Genomic DNA, 27,720 nt, shown 5'->3' on the forward strand with positions numbered 1-27,720 from the left:
ACTAGTTGAAGTCCCCACGTGATGTCTTCTCGCGTCAACCCCTTCACCCAAGCCTTCTCTTCCTATTCTCAGTAAACTGGTTCAAACCCTAGGATGCGCCGCTTGTGACACATCACTTGCAATTGCAGACTATTTTCCTGAATTATCAACCATGCCTACTATCAGCGTGGGAAGGGATCGACTGTTCGCAGCCCTCGGAAAAACTTACAGTGAGATTGATGATTTTCTTATATGTATTTCCTTGCATTTTCCTCTTTTCGAAGAAAATTTGATTAAATGGTTTTGTTTTTGTTTTGGAATATCACAGCGCAGGAAGAGTTCGAAGACCTTTGCTTCAGGTTCGGTATCGAGCTCGACGACGTCGTAAGCATTTAGTGCACTCTGTCCTCTTCTTTCTCTCTATTTTTATTCTTGTTGTTAATGTTAATGATTTTGAGATTGTGGGTACTCTTATTGAGAATATATTTCTTTTGGTTGTCCCAGACTACCGAGAAAGCGATTATTAGAAAGGAAAAGCATTTAGAAGAGGAGGATGCTGGCGAAGATGAAGAAGTTATCTACAAGATTGAGATCCCTGCCAATAGGTATTTTACTATTTCATATACAAAATGTAGTTGTTTTTTATGTAAGTGTTTTTTATTGGCACCGGGTGTCCAAACAATGTCCCGACTAATTCCGGGACTTAATCCCCATTAGATCCCACTATTTTTACTTATAAAAAGAAAGTAGAAGTTTTAAATGATAGCAGAGATTTCCATTTACTTATTATTAAGTATAGGTTTATTAGAATATTAAATTTTCAAAAGTAGCTGTAGAGTTGCTACAGAGTTTATCTTTATATTTGCTCAATTTGACTGGTTTACTTGTCGGATTGGTTTTTCCGCTTAAGTGCTACAAGTTTTTTTTTCCTCATTAAATACTTTTTTGGCTTTGCTTATTATAATCTAGTCTTATTATATTGGGTTCACGTGTTTACATTACAGCTTTGCTTACTATACCTCCATGCCTCTGGTGAAAACTCAAAAGCCTTCGATTCCACCCAAAAGTGAACAAACTAACCCATAATAATCTGTGAGCTAAAATAAGAAAAAAAGGGAATGAAACAGAGAACTATTTCCGGAAATCATCACTGGAAATAGCCATCAGTGCACTCATTCCATACGAGAGAGAGAAAAGCAGCAATATTTTTTCCTGTAGCAAACTCGAAACTCCCTCGTGTCCACAACCATTTGATGTGAGGATCAAGAATTTCACATCCCTCTTGTTTCCAAATACAACTGTGGTGAGTGTCCTAAATAAAAAAAGCCTAAAATAGAAAAGCAAAATAAATGCAAACAAAAAACTAGGTTGGCGTACCAAGTGCAAAAAAATGATTTTTTATAAATGTGAAAATCTAGGCTGGCGTCCCAAATGCAAAAAATCCAAAAAAGAAGAAAAGTTTTGTAGTGCCTTTTTAGTTCATATAATTTAAATGATTTTAGGATTTAAATGTTTTGCTTTTTGTGAAAAAAATTTGAGAAGGGAAGATTTGGGATTTTATGTTCCTTCTTACTTCATATAATTTCAAATGATTTTTAGGTTTAGATGATTTAAATTTTTATTATTTTTGTATCTTGAATTTTTAATTCCTTTGTGTTTATAAAAATTGGTTATTTTAATTGTGTTTTGTAGTTTCTTTTGTACTTCATATAATATTAGATTTTGGGATTCAAATATATTTTTTTTCAAAAGCAATTTTGGTAAGAAGGATTTAAATGATTTTTTTTTCATATTTTAAACCATGGTTTTTATATTTTTAAATGTTTTTAGCCATGCGGCATGTTTGTTATTGGCATTCTTGGATAGCATTTCCGATAGCTTATGTGACAAAAGTATGATGGAGGGACCTGATTGATGTAATTGTAAAATCAATGGAGCAAGATGATAATATTGAAAACTCAAGAGCAAAAAGGTAAATTTGCAAATGTAACACCCCAATGGAAAGCCCAAACCACATTGCCTATACTCTAAAAGGACTAGTCAATGATACAATTGGAGATCCATTGGAACATTATAAAGAGCAAGAACTTCTCCTTCCCTAGCAATGTGGGATCTTATACACCACTTACCCTTACCCTTACACATCATATGGGGTATCACAGCAAAATTCTGAGATTTTATAGTTTGTAACCTTTATTTTATGAGGGTAATTAAGAAAATGCAAGATATTCAATTTTTTACTCCTTATTGCTTATAAGAAATCTAATTATTTTGTTTTGAGATGCACAGATATGATTTGCTTTGCTTGGAAGGAATTGCTCAGGCTCTTCGAATCTTCAATGGCCAGCAGGAGATGCCAAAATATAATGTGGCTAATATTAGTAGAGAATCAATGATTAAAATGCACGTGAAACCAGAGGTTGTTTATCCCCAAAATTCACAAATCCATGATCTATTTATTTTCATAAATTCTTATTGCGACAGCTGATTTTCTGGGGGTATGAACTCTTCCTTTTCTCCCATTGCAGACAGCTTCAATTCGTCCCTATGTTGTTTGTGCTGTTTTAAGAGGTATAACATTTGATGAAGGAAGTTATAACAGCTTTATTGATCTCCAAGAAAAGCTCCATCAAAACATTTGCCGGTAATGAATCCTAACTCACAGCTTCATTTATAATACGTAACTTGGCATAATTATTATCTCCAAGAAAATGCTTGGACCTGTTAAAAGTTGAAGATTCCTTTTTGATTTTGTTTGTCCACGAAATCTAGATAGAACAGGGTTTATTTATTATGTTTTATGTATGGTTGTTTAAATGATATGCAAATAACACAAGCATCAAAGAGTGCACAAAGTTATGAAAAATCTTATGAGGTTATATATTAAACCTTAATTTTGACCTAAAGTTTATAAAGTCTTTTTTGCTTATGTAGTTTTTAGCAGATCCCCCCATCCGCCAAAACTAGCATCAATTAGTTACATGGCCCAAAGATTTTATGTGTGGGGCTTTTATCTAAAGTTTCCTTAAAAGATTTTATGTAATCTATCAGTTCACATGCTTGCATTTGATAATTTTTTAGCCGAAGAACCCTAGTTGCCATTGGAACTCATGACTTGGATACATTACATGGCCCTTTCACATATGAGGTAGGTTTCTCCAATATTAATTCTTCTTCTTACAGTATGCTATGTATTCTCTTGGTGTCTTGGATAATGTGTTATGGCTGGACATATGCGGGCAGTTAGTTTTTTCGTTGATAATATCTCTTTGGAATGAAGGGACAAGTTTATGCCCTAGGTCAAAGGCTTTCGGAGACCTGTCACCCCTTTGGCCCTTCCATACATATAATCTGCTTGTAAACAAGACAACCATCTAATTCCAGTCTGAAGTATTCTATGTGGTCTGTACTTTTAAATTATTAACTCCTTGTTCTCTCGAGGTGCACTTGCAAGAAACTCCTTACCAAGGACCTGTGCACCTCTAGGATTAGTCGGGATTTTGTTCTTGGACATCCGGTGTCAAAAAAAAAAAAAAAAATCCTTATTCTGGATGGTTAGATTAATTTGTTGATCACCTTTTTGACTTGTCCAATCCTATGTTAGGACATGCGGCTTTTATATTGTTTGTCCGATTGTTGAAGATTTTCCTCTCTCTCTCTCTCTCTCATTTTTAAATGTTTAGTGTGTTGAGCATATCCACAAACGTGTTTGCTTTGGGAAGTTACTTCTCCTCTCATTTTTGTATGAGGTTATAAAACAATTTTACGAGGCTATTCCACATTAATTTGCTTAGTTTAAATAATACTTGAAGGTTGTGTGAACTGAAGTAAGAACATCTACTGCAGTAACTTACAATTTCACTCCTTTTTTTTTTTTTAATTTTTCTTTTATTTGCAGGCTTTGCCTCCTTCAAATATAAATTTTGTGCCACTGAAGCAGGTAACCTTCATATTTTGATTAATTTCTTAAACACTGTCCAAATGTATTGTTACTTTGTCAGAATCAGTGCTACCTGATAAAGTCATGAGAAACATATTATAAAAATGAGCACGCAGGCTTGTGACTGAAAATAATTACAGAATGCTTGAAGGGCCTTCCCTAAAATCTCTATTGAAGAAAGATGTATTTTCCTGGGTAAAATGAAATTGGATTCATGTAGCAAGCAATTGGTTTCCCTGTTGTTATTCAGAGTTTTAAACCAACCTTGTTCCCATTGGTTTATTGTACTTGATATATAAGCTATCATTTCTTCTGCTTTGGTATCCATTTCAAGGAAATTGAAGCATGTGGTTGACAACTTTTAAACAAAGAGAGTTTGTGGCTCAAATGAGAGCCCTTTCTTCTTCTCTGGTTGACCAGGAATCTTCTGATTAATCAGAACTTCCTATATTTTTGGAGATGGCAGTGGTCTAAGAAAATTTGCCTTTGTCATGCTATATCTTCTTTTTTTGAATGGCAAAATATTGTGAAGTTGCAGTGTATAATGTTAGAACTGATTGCTTAAAGCTTTTTTCTTTTGGAGTTTAGGTGAAGAATTTCAGAGCTGATGAGCTGATGGAGTTTTACAAAGTGAGTCTTAGATTACGATATTGGTGATTGCACCTACATTGCTTGTGCACGATTTGTAGGAGCTTCTATATTTTACTTTATATTGGTTGTGGAGATATTAGGATATAATTCCTTGAGCTATGTTTAATCTTGCTGTGGCAGACAGATTTGAAACTCAAGAAATTTTTGCACATAATTGAGAGCTCACCAGTGTTCCCTGTTATATATGACAGTAACAGGTATGATGATTTTTTTCTTTTACGTTTATGGAATTTTAAGGACTTTGAGCTCTTTTACCCACCATTTTAATTAATTGTTGTTATTTCTTTATTGTTCTATCATTTTCCCCTTACTTTCTTGTCTTAAGTAGTTGAAGATATCTGCTCTGAAGACATTGAGTTCCTATTGCTCTATATACTGAGAGTACTGAAAATATAACTCTATTGTCTTTATTGAATATTCATGGAACAAGAAAATCTTTTAGCCTATGTACATGCTTTTAATTCCTTTATATACTGAATGCGTAGTTGTAGGTATTTATATGCTCTTAATCTTTCAAAATGTGTTTTTTTATTCCCCCTGAAAATCCTATTCTTGATGCAGAACTGTTTTATCTTTGCCCCCAATTATCAATGGTGCCCACTCAGCTATCACTCTAAAGACGAAGAATGTGTTCATTGAATGTACTGCCACTGATTTGACAAAAGCCAAGATTGTTTTGAACACAATGGTAACCTGGAAAATTTTGGCTGCTTTGGATTTTGGTTATGGTTTAGAGTCGATGAATGAATGATTTTCTTCTATTGTCCTAGGTGACAACCTTTGCAGAACATTGTGAAAGGAAGTTTGAAATTGAGCCAGTTGAAGTGATATACTCAGATGGGAAGTCATATATTTGTCCTGATTTGTCTGTCTACAGCATGGAAGTCTCTCTGTCCTATATTACTGGTGCAATTGGAGTACCCTTGGATGCTGACAAGGTATTTCAATTTCTTTACATTATATGTCTATTTCTTGATTTATGAAACCTTAAATGTGCATTCATGGCAGAGGCTGTTATTGATTTATGTGTGTGTGGGAGCGCTCATAATGGAGCTGGTTGGTGCAGTATTTTATGGTATTTGAAATTACTTTATTTGTTTGGTTTTTATGTATGTCACCAACCAGCAACATATATTTGTATATTTTTGTTGATGTTTGTTTTCCACTATAGCTGGACGCAAACGAGTATCTAACATTTGTTCACTTGGAAAAAGATTGACATTGAAATCTCTCCCATTACGGCATGGCAAATTCCACCAACTTATGAACCCACCTTTCTTTGATGAAGAACTTACTAACCCACCCTTAGGCATTTTACCTCATCGTTTAATCCTTTCGCATTCTAAAATAGTATTTAGGCTTCATAAACAACTAAGGCCTCGTTTGCTTTCAGAAAACATCTTATCTCATCTCGTATAATCATTATAACTTTCTCAACTTTTAATACAAAATAACATAAACAATTCAACTTTTTCAAATCTCAAAACAAAAATAATATTAAAAATTATATTCTAATAATATTTTATTTAACTTTTTAACTTTAATCTCAACTCATCTCATCTCATCTCCGAAAACAAACGGGCCCTAAGAGAACCCCTCCCCTTCATTCTACCTGACTAGAGTCATGGACCTTTAGTATCTAGTTGATAAAACAAGTTAGTTATTTTAATTCTTTACAACCTTTTAGTATCTAGATATTCAAGGGTTCGCAATGCAAGGGCCCATATCGAGTACAGTGATTCACAATGCAATGGCCCAACTCGAGTACAGGGATTCAGTACAAGGGCAGACTTGCAGTGTTGGTAAAAGCATGCGTAAGTGCAAAGCGGAAAGTATTTCACTTACCAAAAGCGAAGCACATTTATAAAGGCTCACATTCTCACTTCAAGTGTGCTTTTTGGTACTTTCCTTTGTGAGCTTAAACTCAAAAAGTGCGCTTTTGTAGTTTTTTGAAAAAAATATAAAATGATGGCTTTAACTTTTACTGTTTGTTTGGACCCCTTTTTTGTGCTCAATAACTACTTTAGAATTGTGTATTATTGCTTATGTTAGTGCCAAAGTCAATACCTACAATATTCGTGCATTTTCGGTTATTGACTTTGGGTTATTTTGATTCAACCATGTACTTCAATTGTGGCTATCAAAGATTGCGGTTGTGTATATATTGTAACGTAAGAGAAAATTGTATAGAATGCTATGTTTAGTAAGTTGATCACTTGAGTGTCATGCTTCACATGCTTTAACAAATTGAGTTAATAAGCTAAATATATTCCCATATTTTAATTTTTAAATATTTTATTATACATATATTATTTTATAAAAGAGTGCTTTACTTCAATTAAGGCACAAGCTTGCACTTTTTTTGGCTACAAGCAATGTTTATGCTTATATGTGCCTGATGCTTTCACCAATACTTAGCGAAGACAAATCTAGCACTGATACACTGCATTTCTGAGATACCTAAAGCACTCCCCATCACGTGAGAGAAGTCACCATCCTCCCCCTTGCTTGAGCAATCTGCACCTTTTGCCCTTGCCATAGAGGAACCAAAATCTGGAAAGATGTTCTCCTTAATTGTGATCAACATCCAATTTGTTTCTTTTGGCTTTGTTGCAGCATCTAGTAACCCTGAATGGCATTGCAACGCCCCAAGGGAGGCCCAAGCCACATCTGAGCCCTAATACAAAAGTAGTCAATAGTAAAATTGGAACCTCATTGGAATCATTACAAAAAACAATAACTTTTTCCTCCTGAGCAATTTGGGATCCCTCACACCACCTACATGTCAGTTAATATGGGTATTACAATCTCTACCCTCACCCTTAAATTATCGGCATTCTCATTGGATGATTCCATCATAGGTGACACTGTTCAAGTTTCACATTTTTGGTTGAGATAGACTTTGATATTATTTGTAAAGCCTCAAGGGAGACCCAAATCACATCTAGACCCTACTCCAAAATGATTAGTTATGGTACAATTGGAGCTTTACTGGAATTATCCTCTGGATTTGCTTTCCCCCTAACCAAACAATGTGACTTGTGCGTCCTCTCATATTCTTCAGAACCTTTTCTATGACAGCCCCAACCCCATTTGGGATTTGGCGGTAATTGTAGTGTCGGGACATACAATATAAGGTTGCATATCCCATGATAGTTAACATGCAATGCAAATAGCATCTTTCTAACAGTAGGGTCCTAGAACTATGACCCTACAAGTTCTATTAATCCCAAAATAAAAATACAAATGGCATTGGTTTGAACAATAGATGATGGTACCAAAACAAGTTCTATCAATCCCAAAATGAGTAGTTTAATCATCTATACAAAAGTAGGGTCCCAGAACTATGACCCTTCATGACCATCAAAACATTGTTTTCGTCACCAAGTACAAATCATTTTCCTATCTTTTCTGATATCTTTTGAATGTCCTCAAATAAATAACTTCAAAACATCACATATGAACTTTTCGGCTGCCTCGAGCCGATTCTCGATTGAAGGACTCTCTTTGACTATTGGGGGCTCTTCGCACTTGTGCTTCCCCATCCTATTCGCTATTCTCAAGTCCTGTCACAACTTCTACTATTCTGAGGGGAATGGTAATGGAAACTATCACAGTGGGATTTCGAGAACTTGAAGCAAATTATGCCAAAAACACATACACAGATCAAATAAACATGCATAGGGTAAACATGAACATGGATGCATGAGCATGATCGTGCAATTTCATAATTGTATTTCCAAAAACATTGAACTTGTAACAATATAAAAATTTACAATTTCATATGAATCACATAAGTTCTTATTCATATGGTTCACGGTTACCCATATGAACCATGTGCACTTGCTAGTTAACTCACCACATCTCAGACCCTTCAACCAACTGTGGCACCCAGGCAGATCGAGACACATTCACCAAAAGCTTACAATCGATACAGCAACTCGCTACACCTTCACTATATTTGGAATGTGTTGCATCCACTAACGTTAGGCGCTATTACTTCGTTACGGAAATTATTAAAAAAGATCCCATTCGAAATCTATTTGACTATACTTCGTCAACCCAGGGATTACCACTCTAATTTAGGCCCCGTTTGGATTCAGAGATGAGTTAAAGTGGTTTGAGATGAGTTACATAAAATATTGTTAGAATATTATTTTTAATATTATTGTTTTGGATTTGAAAAAGTTGAATTGTTTACTATATTTTGTGTGAGAATTTGGAAAAGTTGTAATGATGAGATGAGTTGAGATGAATTTTGAATCTAAATAGAGCCTTAGTCACTCTTGGGTGGACAAGGGAGTTCCACTAGAATATTCCCCCATCCTAGTATTGGGGTCGTATTAAAACTAAACTCAACCCAAAGACTTGTATGGAATGCGAAGTACGCTTATCATAACAGCATGGCAAGCAAAACATATCACATAAACATGACTTATTCATTGGGGTATAATGTATGAGCACGACATATGACGATTCAACAAAACACTTAATAAAGAAATGCCATAGCCGAACATGTCACTTAAGCATGAATGCAATCAAACTCAAGAATTGGGCATAGCATAACAACTGAGCATAAACATACTTTAATATGACAAGAAAGTAAACATGCTATGTAACATTTAAGGACTTACCAATCAAAAATCGACACAAGCAATACATATGCAAAGTTTACACAAACATGATTACGTTATCGAAGGGTAAGTTAAAGGCTAACTTACAAATCTCCGAATTTAATTAAGAACACCAACGAACAAGTAAGCTGAAAATATATATGTTCTAAGCGTTAGAACTCGAAAGAGATATCCAAACCTATACACTAACCCGTGCATTTAGAGGATTAAAAACTTCCTTCCTAGCAACTCTTAACTCTAATCGGCTTTAGGAGTCATCCAACCTTCCAATTTCCTCTTTTATTCATACTTCTTTGGCTCACACATATACACACACAGCAAAAGGCCCTAGTGAGGCTGATTGACAATAAACTTATCACCAAGCTTCACTTCACATGGACCAAACCCTAGTAGGCGGAATGTGTAACATGTAACTCACGGGTATTTGGAAAACCCTAATGATGGTCGACTAGCACGCACACACTCAAAGGGTTTTTCTCCAACCATTTCACCATCTAGCATTCGTTTTTAGGAAAACCCTAGAGATAAGACCACACTCAAACCGATTCAAGCATGGCCTAGCTCATCATGGTCGGGGTTATACTCTTCTTCTCTTCCTTCGTGCTTCTTACAACACACTAAAACACCCCTGCTTCTTACAACACACTAAAACACCCCTTTCCCTCACAAGCCGAGACCTCTAAGTTCTGCCCTTAGCATTTTCGTGATATGAACTAGAGAGTATGGTATAACACCCCGTTCCCATAGGATAGAGATGTCACTAACATTCATAACGTAATGCCCGGTAAATAGATTCATATCCTGAAATACTTCATTTATTGAAAAGCGATAAAATGTTAAAAACTGATTTGAACAATAATCGTCTCAAAAACTGAACGTAAAGTAAAAGAACATAAATTAATCCTATGAATGACGTAAAAGAGATCTAATTCTTGTGTGAATTATCACTTATTCCTTCGTAATCCTTTGTACTAAATCTATTCCTGGCCATCCAGCTCTGCATCGTCATAAACATCATCTGTAAAAATTTGACATGAAAGAAACAAGAATGAGTCGAATACACAGTAAATAGCATATCATACTATAAAACATAATCTGGCCTAGTATGGATTTAGTTTCTGAAGACTCTTAACAACATATATACATATATCGTCATGTATTCACATAGCACATATATATTCATTATCATGAGCGGAAGCTTACATAATTAGGGCAAACCTGTAATGTGAATGCATAATAATTTATTAATCATGTCTTAACATGGAGTGAAACACTCTTGAGTCCGTATTTCACTTAACTGAAATACATGAAGTGAAACACGCTTGAGTCCGTGTTTCACTTAACTTGTGGTTAACCACGCTTGAGTCCATGGTACCGTAACATTTCTTATCTTTCTTAATGCATGAGAACTTATTCGACTTCATGAACATTTCTAACATGGCATATTCTTGTACATGGTATAGCATAACATGACATATCCTTTTACATGGCATAGCATAACATGGCATATTCTTGTACATGACATAGCATAACATGACCTGACATAACATGCTCTGAACGTTTTATGACATTCCATGACATACATGATCCAAGTATTACATGAACATGACATACATGATCTAAGTACCATATGAACATGGCATACATAATCTATGTATTATAGGGACATGGCTTGTATAATCTGATTATTTCATTACATGGCATACTTGAATTACTACATGAACATCTCATAGCTTTCATATGATTTTAGTAACATTCAATCAATTGAACAACAAATTTATTCATTCAAGCATAATCTCATATTTCATCAAAGGTCGTAAGAGGAATCTAACCTTAACTTGCCTCTTAGCGTAGCGTAGTCAATCATCATAAGCACATCATATTTTCATACAAAACAAAAATAATCACAGTATGCATGCATCTATATGATCATACTATTTACCTCTTAGCGTTGCTTCCTAATTTCCAACTTGTAACGCGTTACCTATAGGAGGTACTAGACGTTACTAATTTCCTAGAAAAGTGTGTCGTAATATTCCATGTAATTAAATACATATAAAGGAACTTAACTAAAATAATAGGCTTCATAGCATACTTTTAAAAAAAAACGTACTTTAAAATCCCTTCAGACATACTGCTGTAAATTAGTTTATAAACTCCCCCCTGATTAACAAAATGTAGACCCTTAGAGCAATAACTCTTACAACACAGCCCACACTTAAAGAAAATTCGATTTAAAATCACATGTTTTAATTGAATTCACCCAGCCCATATAGGAAATCAGTCCACGAAATGCACAGATTTCAAACATGAAATCTCCCATAGACACTGTAAGCTACACTGTAATTTAAAAAGAAAATCTCTTCAATAGGATTTACGGAGGCCTATGAACAAGGGTTTTTAAGGGTATTTTGGGAAATCATTTTAAAGGTCATGGTTATTATGGGGAAAACTGATTATAAGGGAAACTATAGGCTTACGGGGAAACTCTCATCGTGTACAGAGGGGCTGAACTAAAACAAGGAAGTGGTTGTGCGATGCTCACCGAGAGAAGGAGGCTGAGGCGACGGCGGCTCTGGGGTGGTTGGAAGTGACCGGCGACGCGATTGGGTCCTCTGGGCAGTGGTGCGATGCAAGAGAGAGAGAGAGAGAGAGAGAGAGAGAGAGAGAGAGAGAGAGAGTTAGACTAAGACGGTGAAAATCACGGGGAGAGAGAAATCCCGTCGGGGACTTACCGGAAATGAGTGGGTTCAACGGGGTTGGGTTGGCCGGCGTTTTCTGGCGCCGTGGGTGGTGCTCCGACGTCCTAGGGTGGTCGGCGGTGGCTGGGCAGAAATAAGGCTTGTGCAAAATTGTTGTTTCTCTGGTTATTTCAATGTGTTTAAAATAGAGGCTTTGTGGGTTTCTTATAGGCGATGGGAGGGAAACCTTCAGGAGATTGGCTAACATTTGAAATTGCCTAAACTTTAGGAACCTATTCTTACGAGGATACAGATTTAGAGATGATTTGAAAAGTTTGAGTTGGAGTTAAACTCAAACTGAAAACCGAATCTAATACGGGAATTTAATGGATAATGTATACGAAGATTTTGGATAGGGAAGAAATCACTAATTTAAATCTATTTGTTAGCACATTTTCTAAAAATGATAATAAAAAAAAAAATAAAGACAATAAAATTAAATAAATAAATAAATAATAAATAAATAAAATACTAGTGTTTAAGCCCTAAATTTGGATCCGTATGTTACATATGGTTAGGGTTTTTGCTTACTTAGCTAAAGCTTCCTTGGGTGTTAGCTGAATCCATCACGTAGATGTGCATGAATGGTGATTGGTTGAGAGGGAAAATGGTGGGGATTTTTCTAGAGGTGGGCGAGAAAGAGAGGAGAGAATGAGGGAAAATCTGATGGAGGACAAAATGACTTTTCGGCTCTCCCTCTAGGGTGTAATCTGTGGACCATTAATGGCTAGGGTCTAAATACCCTCTATGATTTCCCATGCTTCTCTCTCCTATCATTGCTTTTTCCTTCATAATACTAAAATCCACAGACAAATCTCACGCATTGACACCAAGTGGCGCCCCTTTCTTGCCCTAGCTGAGATCCCCCTTCTTCCCTTTTCCACCACAATTGCTCTTCTCGATACTTACCAAAATCTTCCTTGCATGGGCTCCAAATGGCCTCTTCTTACAACCATCGAAAATCACACTCTCCCGCATCATTGTTCCTCAAAAGTCTAAGAGACACCCATTGCATGAATGCCAAGTGGCATAGCCGAATCTTCTCAGCGTCAATCCTTTCTTCGAAACCTAGGGGACACACACACATGGATGCCAAGTGGCACCCTCTTGTCATGGCCGAGTATCACACTCTCTCCCTCATCATTGTTCCTCTCGAAAATCCAAGAGATGCTCATGCATGGATGCCAAATGGCATCCGGCATCCTCTTGCCAAAGCCGAAAAATCTCCCTCTCTCCCTCATCATTGAGCACCTCATTGCTGGAGAACCTATGGGTTTGGCATTGGTGCCTTGTGTAGAGTCGGGAGTGCAGTTGGATACTGTGTCTGGGGATAACGTTGTTCCCCTGGTCTCTCTTCCTCCAATAGTAGATTGGATTCTGCCTAAAGTTAACGAGATTCAGCAGTTTGTGGGAATCTAACATGGAAGATGTGAAGATCAATTTAAAGAACTAATCACTACGATTGAGGCAAGCCATGCGCTTGAAACCAAATCAAATTTCAAGAAAAGCAAGGAGTTACAGCGTCTTTCTTGGGCAATCAACTACGATACTAAGGGTGGTAGCTCATCTAGAGGGAAGTCTAAAGGGAGGGCATTGTGAAGACGGGAGGAATCAAGGGGTTGGGGTTGGGTTGGGTTGGGTGTTCAGGTAGAGTTTTAGTTCTATGGGAAACAAGGGGTTGGGATGGGGTCTAGTGTATTTTGGGTTGTTTTTCCATGGACTTTTTGGGTCATTTTGGGCAAGTTCTTTTCTTGTATACATTCAGTGTACTTGGTTTCTCCTTTTGATATATATAATTTTTTACTTATAAAAAAAAAAATCATTGAGCACTTCAGAAATCTAAGGAGTTTCCTATGCATGGGTGGCATTTGTCGTTTCTCCTTGGCCAACCCAAGCACTCTTCTTTCTTCATCTCATGATTGTCTTCTAGAAATCCTAAAAAACATCTTGCATGCATGCCATGTGGCGTTAGCCCTAGCCAAAACTGAAACCCTCTTCATCTTCTCCATGATTGTTAACCTTCAGACCCTAAGGAACAGTTTGCATGAATGCCAAATGTCTCCCTTATGTTAATGGCCGAAATTACATGGGCTAAGAGCCTAAATGGGCTTGGGTGGCTACTTGCTCCAAGATGTAAGGAAATAAACTTCTTAAAAAGCAAATTTTGACTGTATGGGCCCCAGGTCCACTGATTCTATAATTACTCGGGCCCAATAGAGACAACATGACCACCAAGTCCTAGCTTTAAGTTGGGGTGTCACACTTTCCTTATTCATTGATCCTGTAAAACCTAGCATTAAATTAGCACTCTGAGTGGTAGCTGTCATGCTATGGTGTGGATACTTTATATTTCTATATGTTCAGTGACAGTAACTACTCTTATGCAATGACTTAGCTTGTTTTTGCTCTGTCTCCTCACTGTCTTTCCTATCATGCAGGTCACTAGTTTGTTAAATCGGATGCAATTGAGTGCTGTGCAGTCTGTATCAGGTGATAATAGCTCTGATATTACTGTATCTGTACCCCCAACTAGAAGTGATGTTCTTCATCCATGTGATGTTATGGAGGTATTAATAGTAGTTAAACCTGGTCATATAACTAATGCATCTTTTCTGCACCAAACATGTTTGTACTTGTATTTGTATTGACATGACATGTTTTTCGTTGCTAAGGATGTTGCAATTGCTTATGGCTACAATAATATTAAGGATATTGCGATTGCTAAGGGTTACAATATTTCAAAGGGTAGGGCCGTGTCTTTGAGGCCACTGCCCCTGGAAGAGTTCAGTCATCTTGTCAGATTGGAGGTACAGAGCCGATAAGATACAAATAAGATTGCAGCTTTTAGTGATACCGTTCCTTGTATACTCTTTTTTTATTGCATTCTATTTGTTTAATATTTTTTTGGTTTGATTTTCCTATTAGATGGCAATGTGTGGGTTTACCGAGGTCTTGTCATTTATTTTGTGCTCACACAATGATAATTTTGCGATGTTAAATCATGAAGATGACGGTTCCACTGCAGTGATTATTGAAAATCCTCGTTCTTCTGAAAATGAGGTTTGTATTCTCAATCATGTGCTTAATTATACTCTGATAATGTGGATTTTGCTAGTATAATTTTTGGAAGGGTATGATTGCTGTAACTTCTACTGATATGATATCCTTTAATTGTCTCTTTACTCAGTTTAGGTACATTCTTTTTTGAAAAGTCTTCTTTTGCTGTCCTTACCCTTGCTATTTTTATTCTCTCTTTTGTTTAAAATCAATAATTGTTTTGAACAAAATCAAGACTTAATGCATATATTATGAACTCCTTCATTTCTTTAGAAGGCAGTTATACCTTTTTAAAGTCATTTGCCTCCACGTTCTCCTTCTGTTTGATACCCTTTTTTACACTAGTTGTCTTGTGTGGATTAAAGATATTCTTCAAAACTTCTAAAATCTTTTTGAGAAATTGATTTCTTTTGCGTTTTGTAATAGTGGTGGAACCTGTAGAAAAAATGTTTGGATTGAGGAATTTCTTGAGATATATTTCTTTTTTCTTGTTGAGAAAATCTTCCAAGGTTTTTGGTGGTTGTGTTAATCTTCCAAGGCAAGGATTAAATGAAAAAAAGTTTGGATGTATGGATGGAAAGAAAAAAAGTTCTGTTAATGTAAAAGACGTTTGTAGATTTGCTAGCTGGTTAGGTCTCCCTTTTCAGTTCCACATCTGACCTCTGGTAATATGTATTATTAATTGCACAAAGCTCATATAAGATTGATACTATTACTGTTATTTATTTATACATTTATATCTAGGGTGATATTTTTTCACCTTTACATCATTAACAATTTTTTATGGGATCCATATTTTGTCAAACTCACTGTTGTGAACCTTCCGTGCTAAGATTTCCAACCCTTGCACAAAACTCTCCAAATTATATTTTTATTGGCATTTATTTGAAAACAGGTTTATGTGTTGCACATCTATCCACACCCAATAAATATGAGATTAGGATGAATCAATGCATGATATGCATGCCAAACACAAGTCAAAGCTAAACCGGAAGTTGTATCTGCCAACTTAGTAATGAATTGTATATAACCAGAATTGTGTGGATTGTTTAACAAGATTTTCTGTATCACAATTTTAAGTTGCTATTGAAGTGGCTCTCCTGATTTGGACTTCCATTTTGTCATTAAGGTGCATGCATTTTTAGCTTTAACCAATTAACTACTGGATCATAGTGTGTCTATGCTCAATAATTAATTGGGAAAGATGCACAAATACCCTCAAACTACCATTGTGTTTGCAATTACCCCCAAAAATATTTATTTTGGCTATCACCTCCTCAAACTACTCAGTTTTCCATGTCCCCCCCATAAGAACTTTGACATAAATATCCTTAGTAAAAAGTTAAAAAAGAAATCTAAAAACCCAATATAAAATAATTATAGCAAAGTAAAAATAAAAATGTAAAATTTAATTTTTTAAAATTTTGAAAAATTATATTAAAACGTCAAAAATGAAAATCATTTTCAATATAGAGTTTTGAACTTTAATATTTTAAATCGTTATGAAAATTTTAATTTTTTAATTTAATATGGGATTTTCAGTTTTTAGAATTTTTGGGTGTAATTTTGTCCTTTTAAGTGGAAAGTAGGTACATTGTAATTAGTTATTAGTTTGGGGGTGATTGCAAATTGGGTGGTATTTGAGGTGGTTTGTGTGTTTTCCTACTAATTAGTATATTGGTACCAACAACTAGGGGTGAGATTCGGCCGGTCTGGACTTGAGAAACTGATTGGACCGGACCAGACCAGACTAATAGGACCGAATGAATTTGGTCCAGTCCTCGGTCCAAGGGTTTTTCACCCCAGACTGGACCGGACCGGACCGAATGAAAATTAAAAAAAATATAAATATATTTTATTATTTATATATATTATTTATATAAATAATTGTATATAATTAATTATTAATATATCACAATATTACATAAGTATTATATTCTTTAATGTATAACTATAATATATAGGACTAGTATATATTAATATATTAACATATTATAAGAGTTAATAGTATAAATTATAGTATATGTATAAATTTATAATAGATCGATTTAAAAAAAAAAAAAAAAAAAAAAAAGAAGAAGGTTGGACCGAACAAACCGGACCGTCTTGAATGGGACCGGATAGGTCCTTAGGCTGTTCGGTCCGGTCGAGGGTGGGAAAACCCTAGACCGAATGGGTCCGGTCCACAAAACCTCCCGGGACCGGATCAAACTCACCCCTACCAACAACACTAAACTCTAGGTTTGCTTCTTAGTTTACATGGTTTTCACTGTCAGTTATTTCTTGTATCTTCGTTTTTTTTTTCCACTTTCTTTATTGATTTGAAGTTTGACACATTGCTTCATTTACAGACTGCTCGTACCAGTCTTATGTCTGGTCTATTGAAAACTGTTGGACAGAACAAAGCCCATCCAAAGCCCATAAAGGTACATTGTAGTTTCTCAATAGGCCATTGATTTTTCCGTGGGTGAGTCTGACTGTGCCCACGTAATTAGGTAGTCACATTTAGTTTGTGTTATGTTAGCCGAGTTGTGAGCATGGAGATTTAATAATCTCTCTTTATGGAATCTTATGTTGTTTCATTGTGTCATTAATAAATACAACATTTGTAGATATAAAATTTACAATCTTTTGTGTAATTTTTCTGTTCATGTGGTCATGCTGTTTAATCAGGTCATAAATAAATATGAAAATTTTAGAAGTATTGAATTAAATATAACATCGTTATATGTAATCTTCATATACTAATAGACAGCTCTAGCATTTCTTAAAAGCCATGCAAGTGAGTTGCTTATAGCAATAATTGTCGAATGTAGGGATATTAAAATGATTCTTGTTGTTTTGTTATCTGGGGCTTCTAGGATATTTGTGAAGGCAAAACCCACTCAATCCAAAAGTGCCAAATATTGTGCCCATAAGTCCTCAGCCAACCTGCAATTACTAGAAGATGATCAACGCTTGCATCATCCTGTTTGCACAAACATCACCACTCCATTACTTTGATATGCCTATTTTGTCAAATTACCCAGTGTTAAGATCTTTTCCAAGACGTCCATCCAAACAAAATCTTTGAATGTGCCTTTCCTCTCTAAATAGACTTCCAAGGAAATGAAGAGCCAACTAGAGTGATGAGCGCATTGAAGAAGATTTCACCTTGGAGATCCAGATATATTTGATCATCGCCATCTATTCTCCACCTAATGAAATACAGCCGGCCTGAAGAATGAAGAGAACAACTTCATCTCTCAATCTTTTGTTTATCTAATAAAATTTAGATTCCATTGGGACAAGTGTTATTCAATTGAAGCCTCCTTACAAAGGAATGAATGAAATATCTCTTGAAAGTCTTCTTAACTTAGCCTTGAAAGTGGCCTTCTGGAACTTGAAATCTTTCAACAAAGCCTTGCCTGACAAATGGTTATGGAGATATCACTACGAACGGGGGTAGGGGAGGGGGGGGGGGGGGGTTGTGGAGAATCATCATCTCATTGAACCTTGGGGAGGGTGGTGTTCTAATGGGGTGAGTGGGCCTTATAGAGTGGGGCTATGGAAGCATACAAGAAGAGGTTGGGACACATGCAACAAATACTCGCTTTACTATGGGCAACAGATTGAAGGTCAAATTTTGGCATGATGCAATAGGGCACTCAAGGAAGTTTATCCACAAGTTTATGGCTTAGCAAGAATGAAAGAAGCCTCGATTGCGGATCTATTTATCATCTCCAATGGTCTTCCCTAATGGAATGTTACATTCCTTTGAGATGCACGAGATTGAGAAATTGAAGTTTTTTTGGCATTCTTTGACCATGTTTAGCCCTCCCAATTGTCTGGGGGAGGTGAAGAAGATATTTTGGTGCCCCTCTTAAGAAATGGATATTCACATTCCAATCCTTCTACCACACCATGACTGCGCACAACACAAATTCATTTCCATGGAAGAGCATTTTAAAGACAAAGGCATCTCTAAAGGCAGCATTTTTTGTATGGACGGCTTCGTTGGGGAAAATTCTCACTCTAGACAACTTGCAAAAACATAGAATCAAAGTCATGGATTTGTGTTGTATGTGCAAGAAGAGTGGAGAGTCCGTTGACCATCTGTAACACCCCGTTCCCCAATAAAGTCATTTTTAGAGTTCTCGGGGAACATGTGTGCTACTAAACTTTGATTGAAAAACTTTTCTTCTTAATGAAGCATCAGATGGTAGATACGAAAGATCCCATAAATGAATAAATTCAATCTTTATTAAATACTTAAAATCCAAAAGAGAGTCTGAAGGCACTTATTTAAAATCAATAAGGTCTCGTGTGCTTATTAAAATAACTTATTAAACTGGAAATCATAAACTATCTAGGCCTCTACATAGCCTCCCTGGGTCAAGTCTTGTTCTGTAGTTTCATCCTCATCAAGATCATCACCTGGGGTGGTTAAACATAAAAACATACAAAATGAGTCGAATATTCAATAAGTATTACATCATACAGTAACCATAATAAATACAAGTTTTCTTGAAAAATATGCATACTCATAAATACATATAGAACTAAAATGAACATGAACCTAATATGTACATGAAATGCATTAACTTGTCATAGGCCGGTACCCATTGTTGACCCCTGTGAGTTAGGGCTGACGAATCTAAGTATATTTTGATTCCACCCAGGGCCGCGGTTTGTGGAATCCATACATAAGGAAGACACTGGGTTCACTACCAGCATGTACAACTTGGCAATGCAATATGCCCATAACATATGGTACCGTCTTCATATCATAACATAGGCCATTACGTATCTTATCAATTATATTTCATCATAATCATATTTGTCATATCTTGTTATATCATATCATAGATTTCAAGTGAAATTGTTCCTTATCATATCATAGATTTCAAATGAAATCGCATATTTCATAAATGTCATGATACATGTTTCTTCACATAAAATTATGATTTTCCACAAATCTTTTGATACATTACTCTTCACATTAAGTCATGGCTTTTCATAAATATTTTAATGCATAACTCACTTAAAATCATGAATTTTCATAAATATTTTGATGCATAATTCTTTTTGTAAAATTTTGGATTTTCATGGTACATAAAAGGGGCTTCCAACAGAGGGCATACATGCATGATACTTTTATAAAATACATACCATTTACCATACATACGTGTAAGGGTATGATCATACCACTTACCTCAAAACGTTATTTCCAATATTTCCAGGATGAAGCTGATTACCTATAAATTACACGCAAATTTTTTAATATGTCATGTACTTTAGAATTGAAAACCAAATGCCCTAAAATAATCTATACTTTACTAAAATCTAAAATCCTCAAAACCCTAAAATGTCATCACCCCCAATACTTTGATATCCACATAATTATTTCTCCACAAATTTACGATCTATCCCAAGATCACAAACTCTATAAATTTTGTAAATTTACGTACACGTATTATAACTCCAAACTCGATGAATAATTTGCATGACAGGCCTGTATAACAGTGACCCACGGCATGTACCCTTTCATATAACATCCTCAGTTTGTAAAGTACATAAACCTCCAATATAATTCAGACCAAATAAAATAGATCTATACTGAGCAAGAGATAGATAGAGCAAGAAGGAGAGAGGAAACTAACGTAGAGAGCGTTTACGTATGAAGAGAAACCGAGGGCTAATTTCTTGGAAACAGTGGTTGGGTAGTGTCGTTCTGTCTGGTCTGCAGAGGGGCATACGATGGTGATGAGCGGCCTGGAGAAGAGCCTCATGCAGTTTGTTTTGGCGGTTGACAGCCGCGCGTGGTGTAACACGAAAGACGGTGGCAGTAGTCTGCGCAATGTGGAGGTTGGTAGGTTCTTGGTGGGTTGGTCGCCTGCGTCGTCTCTGGAGTGGGTGGCAGCTTCCGTCGTTGGCAGTAGAGGTGCAATGGCTGGTTGGGATGCTCTGTTTTGTGGGGCTAAAACAGAGGTGTGTTTGGCGTCGTCTACGTGGGTTATGGCGTGGAGAGAAGGGATGGTGGGTGGTGCCATGTGGGTGTGTGGGTCTAGTTTCCGTGGGAGGTGTTTTTTCGGTGTTTGCCGTGAAGGGGAGGAGACGTGAGAGAGGTACTATTATAGGCAAGGAGTGGTGGCTTCGGTTTCTCTTGGCATTGCTATGCAAGGGGCGACATAGAGGGTCTGGGTTATGGATAGTAGCAACGATGGTTTTTATAAGGAGGCAAGAGTTCGTTGTTGGGGCTAGTGTTCTGGTTATGGCTTGGAGGAAAGAAATTGTGAAGGCTAAGTGGCTTGGAGAGGAAATCTTATGTGGGGAGTTGGTATATGCAGTGCGGTAGCCCTAGGCTAGAGGAAGGAGTATGCCATGTGCAAGGGGCTACGGGGTATATATAGTAGGTAAGCTTTAGGAATTTTAATGTGAAGATGACTTGTAGAATTGTAAGAGTTTTATTGGAGCATGAATCCCAGTGGAAGGTGGAGATGTGCATGGCTTAGAATTATAGAGGAATTGATATTGGCCTAACAAGTTTGGATTCATTTCACGGGCTAAAAACTCAATAATTTCAATTGGGTTTCTAAATATCGGCCCCTTAATTTCTTCTAAAATTTTCAACTAATCTTAACGACTTTAATATAAATTTTGGGCCTTTAGGCCTAACTAAATCCCAAGAAATAATAACTTGCAGCTTGTCCAATATGGCCCATAAAAATTCACTAACTTCAAAATCTTAATAGCCCTTAGGCCATTCCAATATGGTCCATTAAACTTATTTAAGGCCAATTAGATTTTTTCCTATTTCATCCCTAATAACATTGGGTTGGGTCGTTACACCATCTACTAATACATAGTGAGTTGCCATGACTTTGTGGAATGAAGTTTTTGCTCATTTGGGATTAGCTTGGGTGATGCTGAGAAGAGTAGGTCGATTGCAATTGGCGATCATGGCATGACCTTCCATGATTTCCTTGTATCACTAAATTCATATGCCTAGGCGTTGCTCTTGTACATGTCCTGTATACTTTGGTTATTGCTCTTTTGAGCAATAAAACTTTGTTTGCCGATCAAAAAAAAAAAAAAAAAAAAAAGTGGCCTCCGAATGGAAGCCTAGGTACTTTTTTGGTAAAGATGACACTTTACACCCCAGAATGCCTTAACTTGAACTCATTGCCATTCCTCCCCACAAGAAATCAATCTAAAGCATCTCAAAGCGTTTGGCTACACCAAGGATAGGTAAGAAAGACTTGAAAAGTTGGTAGGTTAGAATATTCTTGATCAAAGTTGCTTGCTTTGAGATGTTGTGGATTGTTCAGGGAAGGGAGGATGGTTTGCTGTGGATTCATGCTGGAAATTTCAGATTCTCGGTTAGCACCTTTTATAAGGTGTTGATCTAAGGTGCCTAGTAAGGTTGCATTTTTCTGCTGGTTGGCGTCCCTTGGAAAAACTTTGACCACAAAGAATTTGAGAAAGCATTGACCTATCGTTGTGGATTGGTGCTTCATGTTCAAGAAAGATGGTGAATCTGTTGACCATTTATTTCTTCATTGCGAGGTGGCTAAGACTTTTTGGGATGAGATTTTTGGTAGGACGGGTATTGCTTGGGTTAAGCGGGTGGTGGATCTCTTAGTTTGTTGGCAAGGTTTTAAGGGGAGTCATCGTATTGTTGCTATTTGGAGGATGATCCCCTTATGTTTGATGTGGTGTTTATGGTTGGAAAGAAATGGGCTGTGCTTTGAATATTGAGAACGTTCAATGGGAGAACTTAGGGAGTTTTTCTTTTGTACTTTGTGTTTTAGGCCGAAGGCTCTTGTTTTGAATGGAGACAATCTTCATGATTTGCTTTTAGCCTATTCTAGTTCCTATCTTGTATTTAGGTGTTTTCTCTTGTATACTTCCTGTATACTTAGGTTATGCATATTTACTTGTCAATAAAATTTTCTTATTACTTATAAAAAAAAAAAAAGGTAAGAGTAACTTGCTCGCTTTAGTCACTTTCACCTAAGTGATGTTCCATCTATTTTATAGCACCATCCTAAATAGAGGTGCCTTCAACGGCACCCCTAGTGGGAGACTTGGATACTTCATGGGTAGATATGACACCTTAGAGCGTAGGAACGTGTCAAACTGCCAACATTATCCACTCACACCATCTCTTTCACTTGATCGTATGCATTCTTCATATCATTTCTGTAGAGCACACCTAGAAACTCTGATCTTGTTATGTTATCGGACATTCTTTAGCTATTATAACTGAGTCTAAGGGTGTTCTGCCCCTTAATCAAAGCATTATGTGATCTGGATGTGATTTTATTAGCTAGAACTTTCGAGATGATTTATAAAAAGTATCTCTCACTTATAGGAAAAAGTGATCTCTTATCATTATTTATATATATTGATTTTTGTATCTTCAGGCAAAGTAATATTCTTCCGTCATTTTATCTATTGTGTATCTAACAACAAAGTGTCCCCCCCCCCCCCCCCCCCCCCCCCCCCCCCCCCCCGCCCCCGGGGGAATTTCTAATTGTCTCTAGATTTTTGAAGTTGGTGACGTAGTGCAGTTGGATGAGACTAAAGATGTAGGTGCAACAAATCGTCGCCAACTTGCTGCACTATATTGTGGTGCTTCTGCTGGATATGAGGTGCATTGATATCTTACTCAGTTTAATTATTTTTACTAATCATAGTTGTTTTGAATGACTAATCTCAGTTTGTTTTCATTTCTTACTTGTGACTCGCATTTCTGGCAATTCAAGTTTCTATATTTAGATTTTCACCGATAAAAAAATATGCATTTTCAAGTTGGTTTTGTCTGAACAAGAGTTGGGAGCATTCAAACTGTGTGGGCATTGAAACTTAGTGATTGTCAAAGCAATGTTCCAACATCAAGAATTGATTTACAATTCACTTGAACTAGAAAACAGTCAACTTTTAGAATAATAAAAAAACCGTCATTTTTTTTATATAATAAGAAAACCTGTTTAGAACCCTGCGTTTTGCCACTTGTCATTGTGAAACCCTCTGGCCATCAGTACATATCCAACTTGCTCATTTTCTTTTGCTCTTCGCTCAACCCCCCCCCCCCCCCCCCGCCCCGGACTATTGAGAATAGTTTCAGTGCAATTTTTATGGATGGGATGGGGGAAGGATTCCATTTCATTTGGTGAATTGAAATTTGGTGTGTTCTCCTTTTCATATATGTAAATTTGGGTTGAGAAGACTGAGTGCTTCCAATGCAATGCTGGATAAGTAATCGTGGCATTATGGCCATAATATAAAGTAAAATATTAATTTGATTAGTGCTGGGGTGATGATACCCGTTGGTCATTGATTCAAAAGGAACCTGATAAGTTGATCCACTTTCACGACTTAGTCCAGACTGCATTCTGAGTTAGGGCATCTGCCATTTTATTTATTTAAGAGCTATTCAATAGATGGCTACATGCAAAACGTGGGGATCCTTGGGTACAATGGAGTAAGTTTGGATAGGTCTTATGTAGAAGTATCAAGCAGGTTGGAAAAGGTTTCCATGATTTGTCCAGTGTTTGGTAGGAGATGATAGAAGGGTGTGCTTTGTGCATCTGTGGGTTCCTAAAAGAATTCTTTTATGATTTATTTGTGACTACCGAAGATACAATTTTCTGTATTGAGGATGCGTGGATCCATTCTTACAATATTTTTTTTTTAAATGCTTTAGCATTTGGGAATTAGACTAGCGGATTCACTTTGTAGTTTGTTATATTAAATTATATTGGTTCGTGAAGGGGCCGATCAATTATGTTGGACTGATGCTTTAGGAGGCTTTTAAGTCTTAACTTTGGATAATAGAACCCAAAGGATGTTTTTGTGATGAATAGTTGGCATGTGTAATTGTAAGAGCATGTTCGTTGATCTTCTGCTGCTTCATTACCCTTGTTAAGAGAGCCATGATCTCTTAGTGTTTCCTTCGGGCCATAGCAGATGCCTCAAGAGTGGTTGATGGTTACTGCCAAAGAAGATTGTTTGGACGGCATGAAAGCAGTTTCATTTGGAGTGCTTTTCTTCTTTGATTTATGTGGATGGTAGGGATAGTGCTGTGGTGAAAAACCGACCCCTTGGTTTGGTTTTGTGCAAAAATTGAAACCAACCGAAATTGATGTTTTGGGGAAGAAAATCGGCCGAAAACCGGCTGTGTAAGGGGTAAAACCGCACCGGTCGGCCAGTTCACGGTCGGTTTGGCGGTTTGTTGGAAATCAGTTGCCTGGGTGTCTTGCAGTTCAATTGCCCAAAGTAGTCATTCAATCCAACCACAAAATTAAAAAATATACAGCATTACAGAAATTCCAAAATTAGATAAACCCTAATCATCTAAGAATCCAAGAAAATAGTAAACAACAGAATCAAGAAAATCGAAATAAACAAAAAACATTTCAGATTGAAAAGGCCAATGGGTCCGTGGGAGTGGGATGCGCCGTTTGCTGGAGGGACGTGATGTCGTGGAGGCTGGGCTGCTGCCGATGGAGAGTGGAGAGTGGAGTGGAGGGCAAGGGCTGCGGAAGCTGGAGATGAAATGAGGGTTGAGAGCTTGAATGAGAAGAGAAGAAGAGGGAGGGGATTTGAATAAGCCCTAGGTAGAAAAAACGATGCTGTTCCCTTTATTTTTTATTTTTAACTAAAGAAGCAAAATGACGGCTGACGTCTGCCCGTTTATCGGTTTTTTGCTGGTTCAAACCAGGACCGAACTGGCCGATGCCGGTTTTGTTAATTTACCACTGACAGCCGACTAGTTCCCTGCCTATTTCGGTCGGTTCCGAGCTGCGGCAGCCGGTTTGAGTTGGTCCCGGTCGGTTCGCCGGTTTCTTCTACAGCCCTAGATAGTGGAGTAATTCAGCAGTTTCATTTGGAAGACGGGATGGAGAGAGGATCATAAATTTAATCGTGTCAAATTGTTTACTTGAAACTTAGGTCTCGTTTGGTTACACTGTTCGGATAAGATGAGATGAGATATTTTGTTGAAAGTTGAATAAAATATTGTTAGAATATAATTTTTTAATATAATTTTTATTTTTGGATTTGAAAAAGTTGAATTATTTATTATAATTTGTGTGAGTTTGGGAAAGTTGTTATGATGAGATGAAATGGTTTTGTGTATCCAAACCGGGCCTTAGAATCTTTATGCTTGCACTCTTTTTTCTGAGTGGTCAACTGCTCATAGCAGTGTCTGTTTCATTGATTTTGAGATTGTGTGGATAATTTAAACCTCATTATCTAATTATTTGGGGGAATATTTGGATACATTATGAATGTGTGATGTCTCTCTACTTTTAATATAAGCCACCTAATCTATATGTTAATTTTTTGGATGCATAAACTCAATCCATGTAATTAAGCATATCATTCATGTGTGTATGTAAATGTCCTCTGAATAGAATTATCATCTATAAAAATGTCTGCATAAAAAAAATGTACATTCATGTGTTACATGTGAAGCATTTCAACTGCATGTGTAAATTTTGACTTAAGATTTGCAGATAATTCATGGTCTGGTGGAAAGAATCATGCAAGTGATTGGGCTTGTTCCACCTAATGACAATACAACCTACTATCTAAAGCCTTCTAATGTAAGGCTTGTCTCCTCTCCTTCCCATTGCAGTTCCTCTTTTTCTTTTTTTGTATTAGTACTTGGTGATGATGTACCTCTGTCTTGCCATCTTCTGAAGGAGCCTGAGTTTCTTCACGGTACACAAGCTAGCATCATTTATAAAGGGAAGCAAATTGGAACTTCTGGAATAGTGCACCCTGAGGTAATTATTTTTCCGTAATCTTGCTGGTTGGTGTGGAAAGCATATAACCAGATGTCAAACCTATATGCTAGAAAGAACTTTAACTAACCATTGTCTGCCCAACCATTCCAAGCTGAGATGTTAGAAAGAACTAACCATCCATTTTCTGTTTTGGTCAGTTTATTTCTCATCAGTTTTGTGGAGATAATTAGAAACTCTTTACAGGAAGTTAATCATGTTAAATGATGCTTTGTGTCATTCTGCATTTCCGTCAAAGCATTCTTTTTTGCTACTTTAACTAACGGTTTCTGGCATTTGTTTAATTGAGTGAGAATTTGGATACAGCTTTAAACTCTTTCATGGTTATTTGCAATGACAGTCAACTTATTTGAGAATATGTTGTGGCTTTAGGTCTTGAACAAGTGTGACATCCCTGATCCTTGCTCCTATTTTGAACTCAACATCCAGTGCTTTTTGTAGGATTTATTTTGTAACAGCAGAGGTAAGTTTCTTCTTGATCATTTTTTTTGGGTTCGTAATAAAACTGAATATTTATCATCTCACTCTCAGTTCTTTAGTATGTTTTTAATTGTTGCTGTAATTGGTTTGTGTTATTTAATAACTACAGGAACATTGGCTTCACTTCGATTACTCCGTTTAGTGGCTTAGTGCCAGAAATTACCATATCAAGGGCTTCCATTTGCAAAATCCTCTGGTTCTCTCCATTTTGAACCATGTATGATGATGGTGATGGAAGAATATCATTTCAGTTGCCCAGTATTGGGGGGTGGGGGCTTTATATAAGGTGATTTAATATATTATGTGTCCATCTTCGGAACATAAGATTTGTATTGTTGCCTAACTTTTATGATTGATGGGGAAAAGATTTTGTATGCCACTTTACATTCTACCGAAGCTTCTGTTTTGCAGATTCCAGTTTGATGTCATGACCCCTTTGCCTA

At 36.7% G+C, this 27,720-nt stretch overlaps 1 protein-coding gene across 1 annotated transcript; it reads left to right on the top strand.

Moving 5' to 3' along the window:
* On the top strand, positions 1 to 27,687 carry LOC121251675 (phenylalanine--tRNA ligase beta subunit, cytoplasmic-like). Its single transcript, XM_041150992.1, has 20 exons — positions 1 to 209; positions 308 to 363; positions 484 to 584; positions 2,269 to 2,398; positions 2,508 to 2,623; positions 3,061 to 3,127; positions 3,878 to 3,919; positions 4,508 to 4,549; positions 4,691 to 4,767; positions 5,132 to 5,258; positions 5,341 to 5,508; positions 14,384 to 14,512; positions 14,618 to 14,752; positions 14,871 to 15,005; positions 17,354 to 17,428; positions 23,531 to 23,638; positions 26,507 to 26,596; positions 26,696 to 26,779; positions 27,170 to 27,260; positions 27,387 to 27,687. Exons 1-19 carry the CDS (start codon positions 152 to 154, stop codon positions 27,236 to 27,238), a joined length of 1,809 nt encoding a protein of 602 aa, XP_041006926.1. The 5' UTR covers positions 1 to 151; the 3' UTR covers positions 27,239 to 27,260; positions 27,387 to 27,687.
* The last annotated feature ends 33 nt before the right edge of the window (positions 27,688 to 27,720 follow it).

This window comes from Juglans microcarpa x Juglans regia, chromosome 2S (genome assembly GCF_004785595.1).
Source record: "Juglans microcarpa x Juglans regia isolate MS1-56 chromosome 2S, Jm3101_v1.0, whole genome shotgun sequence".
NCBI classification, from domain to species: domain Eukaryota; kingdom Viridiplantae; phylum Streptophyta; class Magnoliopsida; order Fagales; family Juglandaceae; genus Juglans; species Juglans microcarpa x Juglans regia.

Excerpts from the sequence above, each read along its gene's own strand:
- LOC121251675 (XM_041150992.1), top strand. The coding sequence starts at position 152 with ATGCCTACTATCAGCGTGGGAAGGGATCGACTGTTCGCAGCCCTCGGA. Across the intron at positions 3,920-4,507 it reads ATTTTGTGCCACTGAAGCAG|GTGAAGAATTTCAGAGCTGA; the intron begins GTAACCTTCATA and ends TTTGGAGTTTAG. Across the intron at positions 5,509-14,383 it reads TACCCTTGGATGCTGACAAG|GTCACTAGTTTGTTAAATCG; the intron begins GTATTTCAATTT and ends CCTATCATGCAG.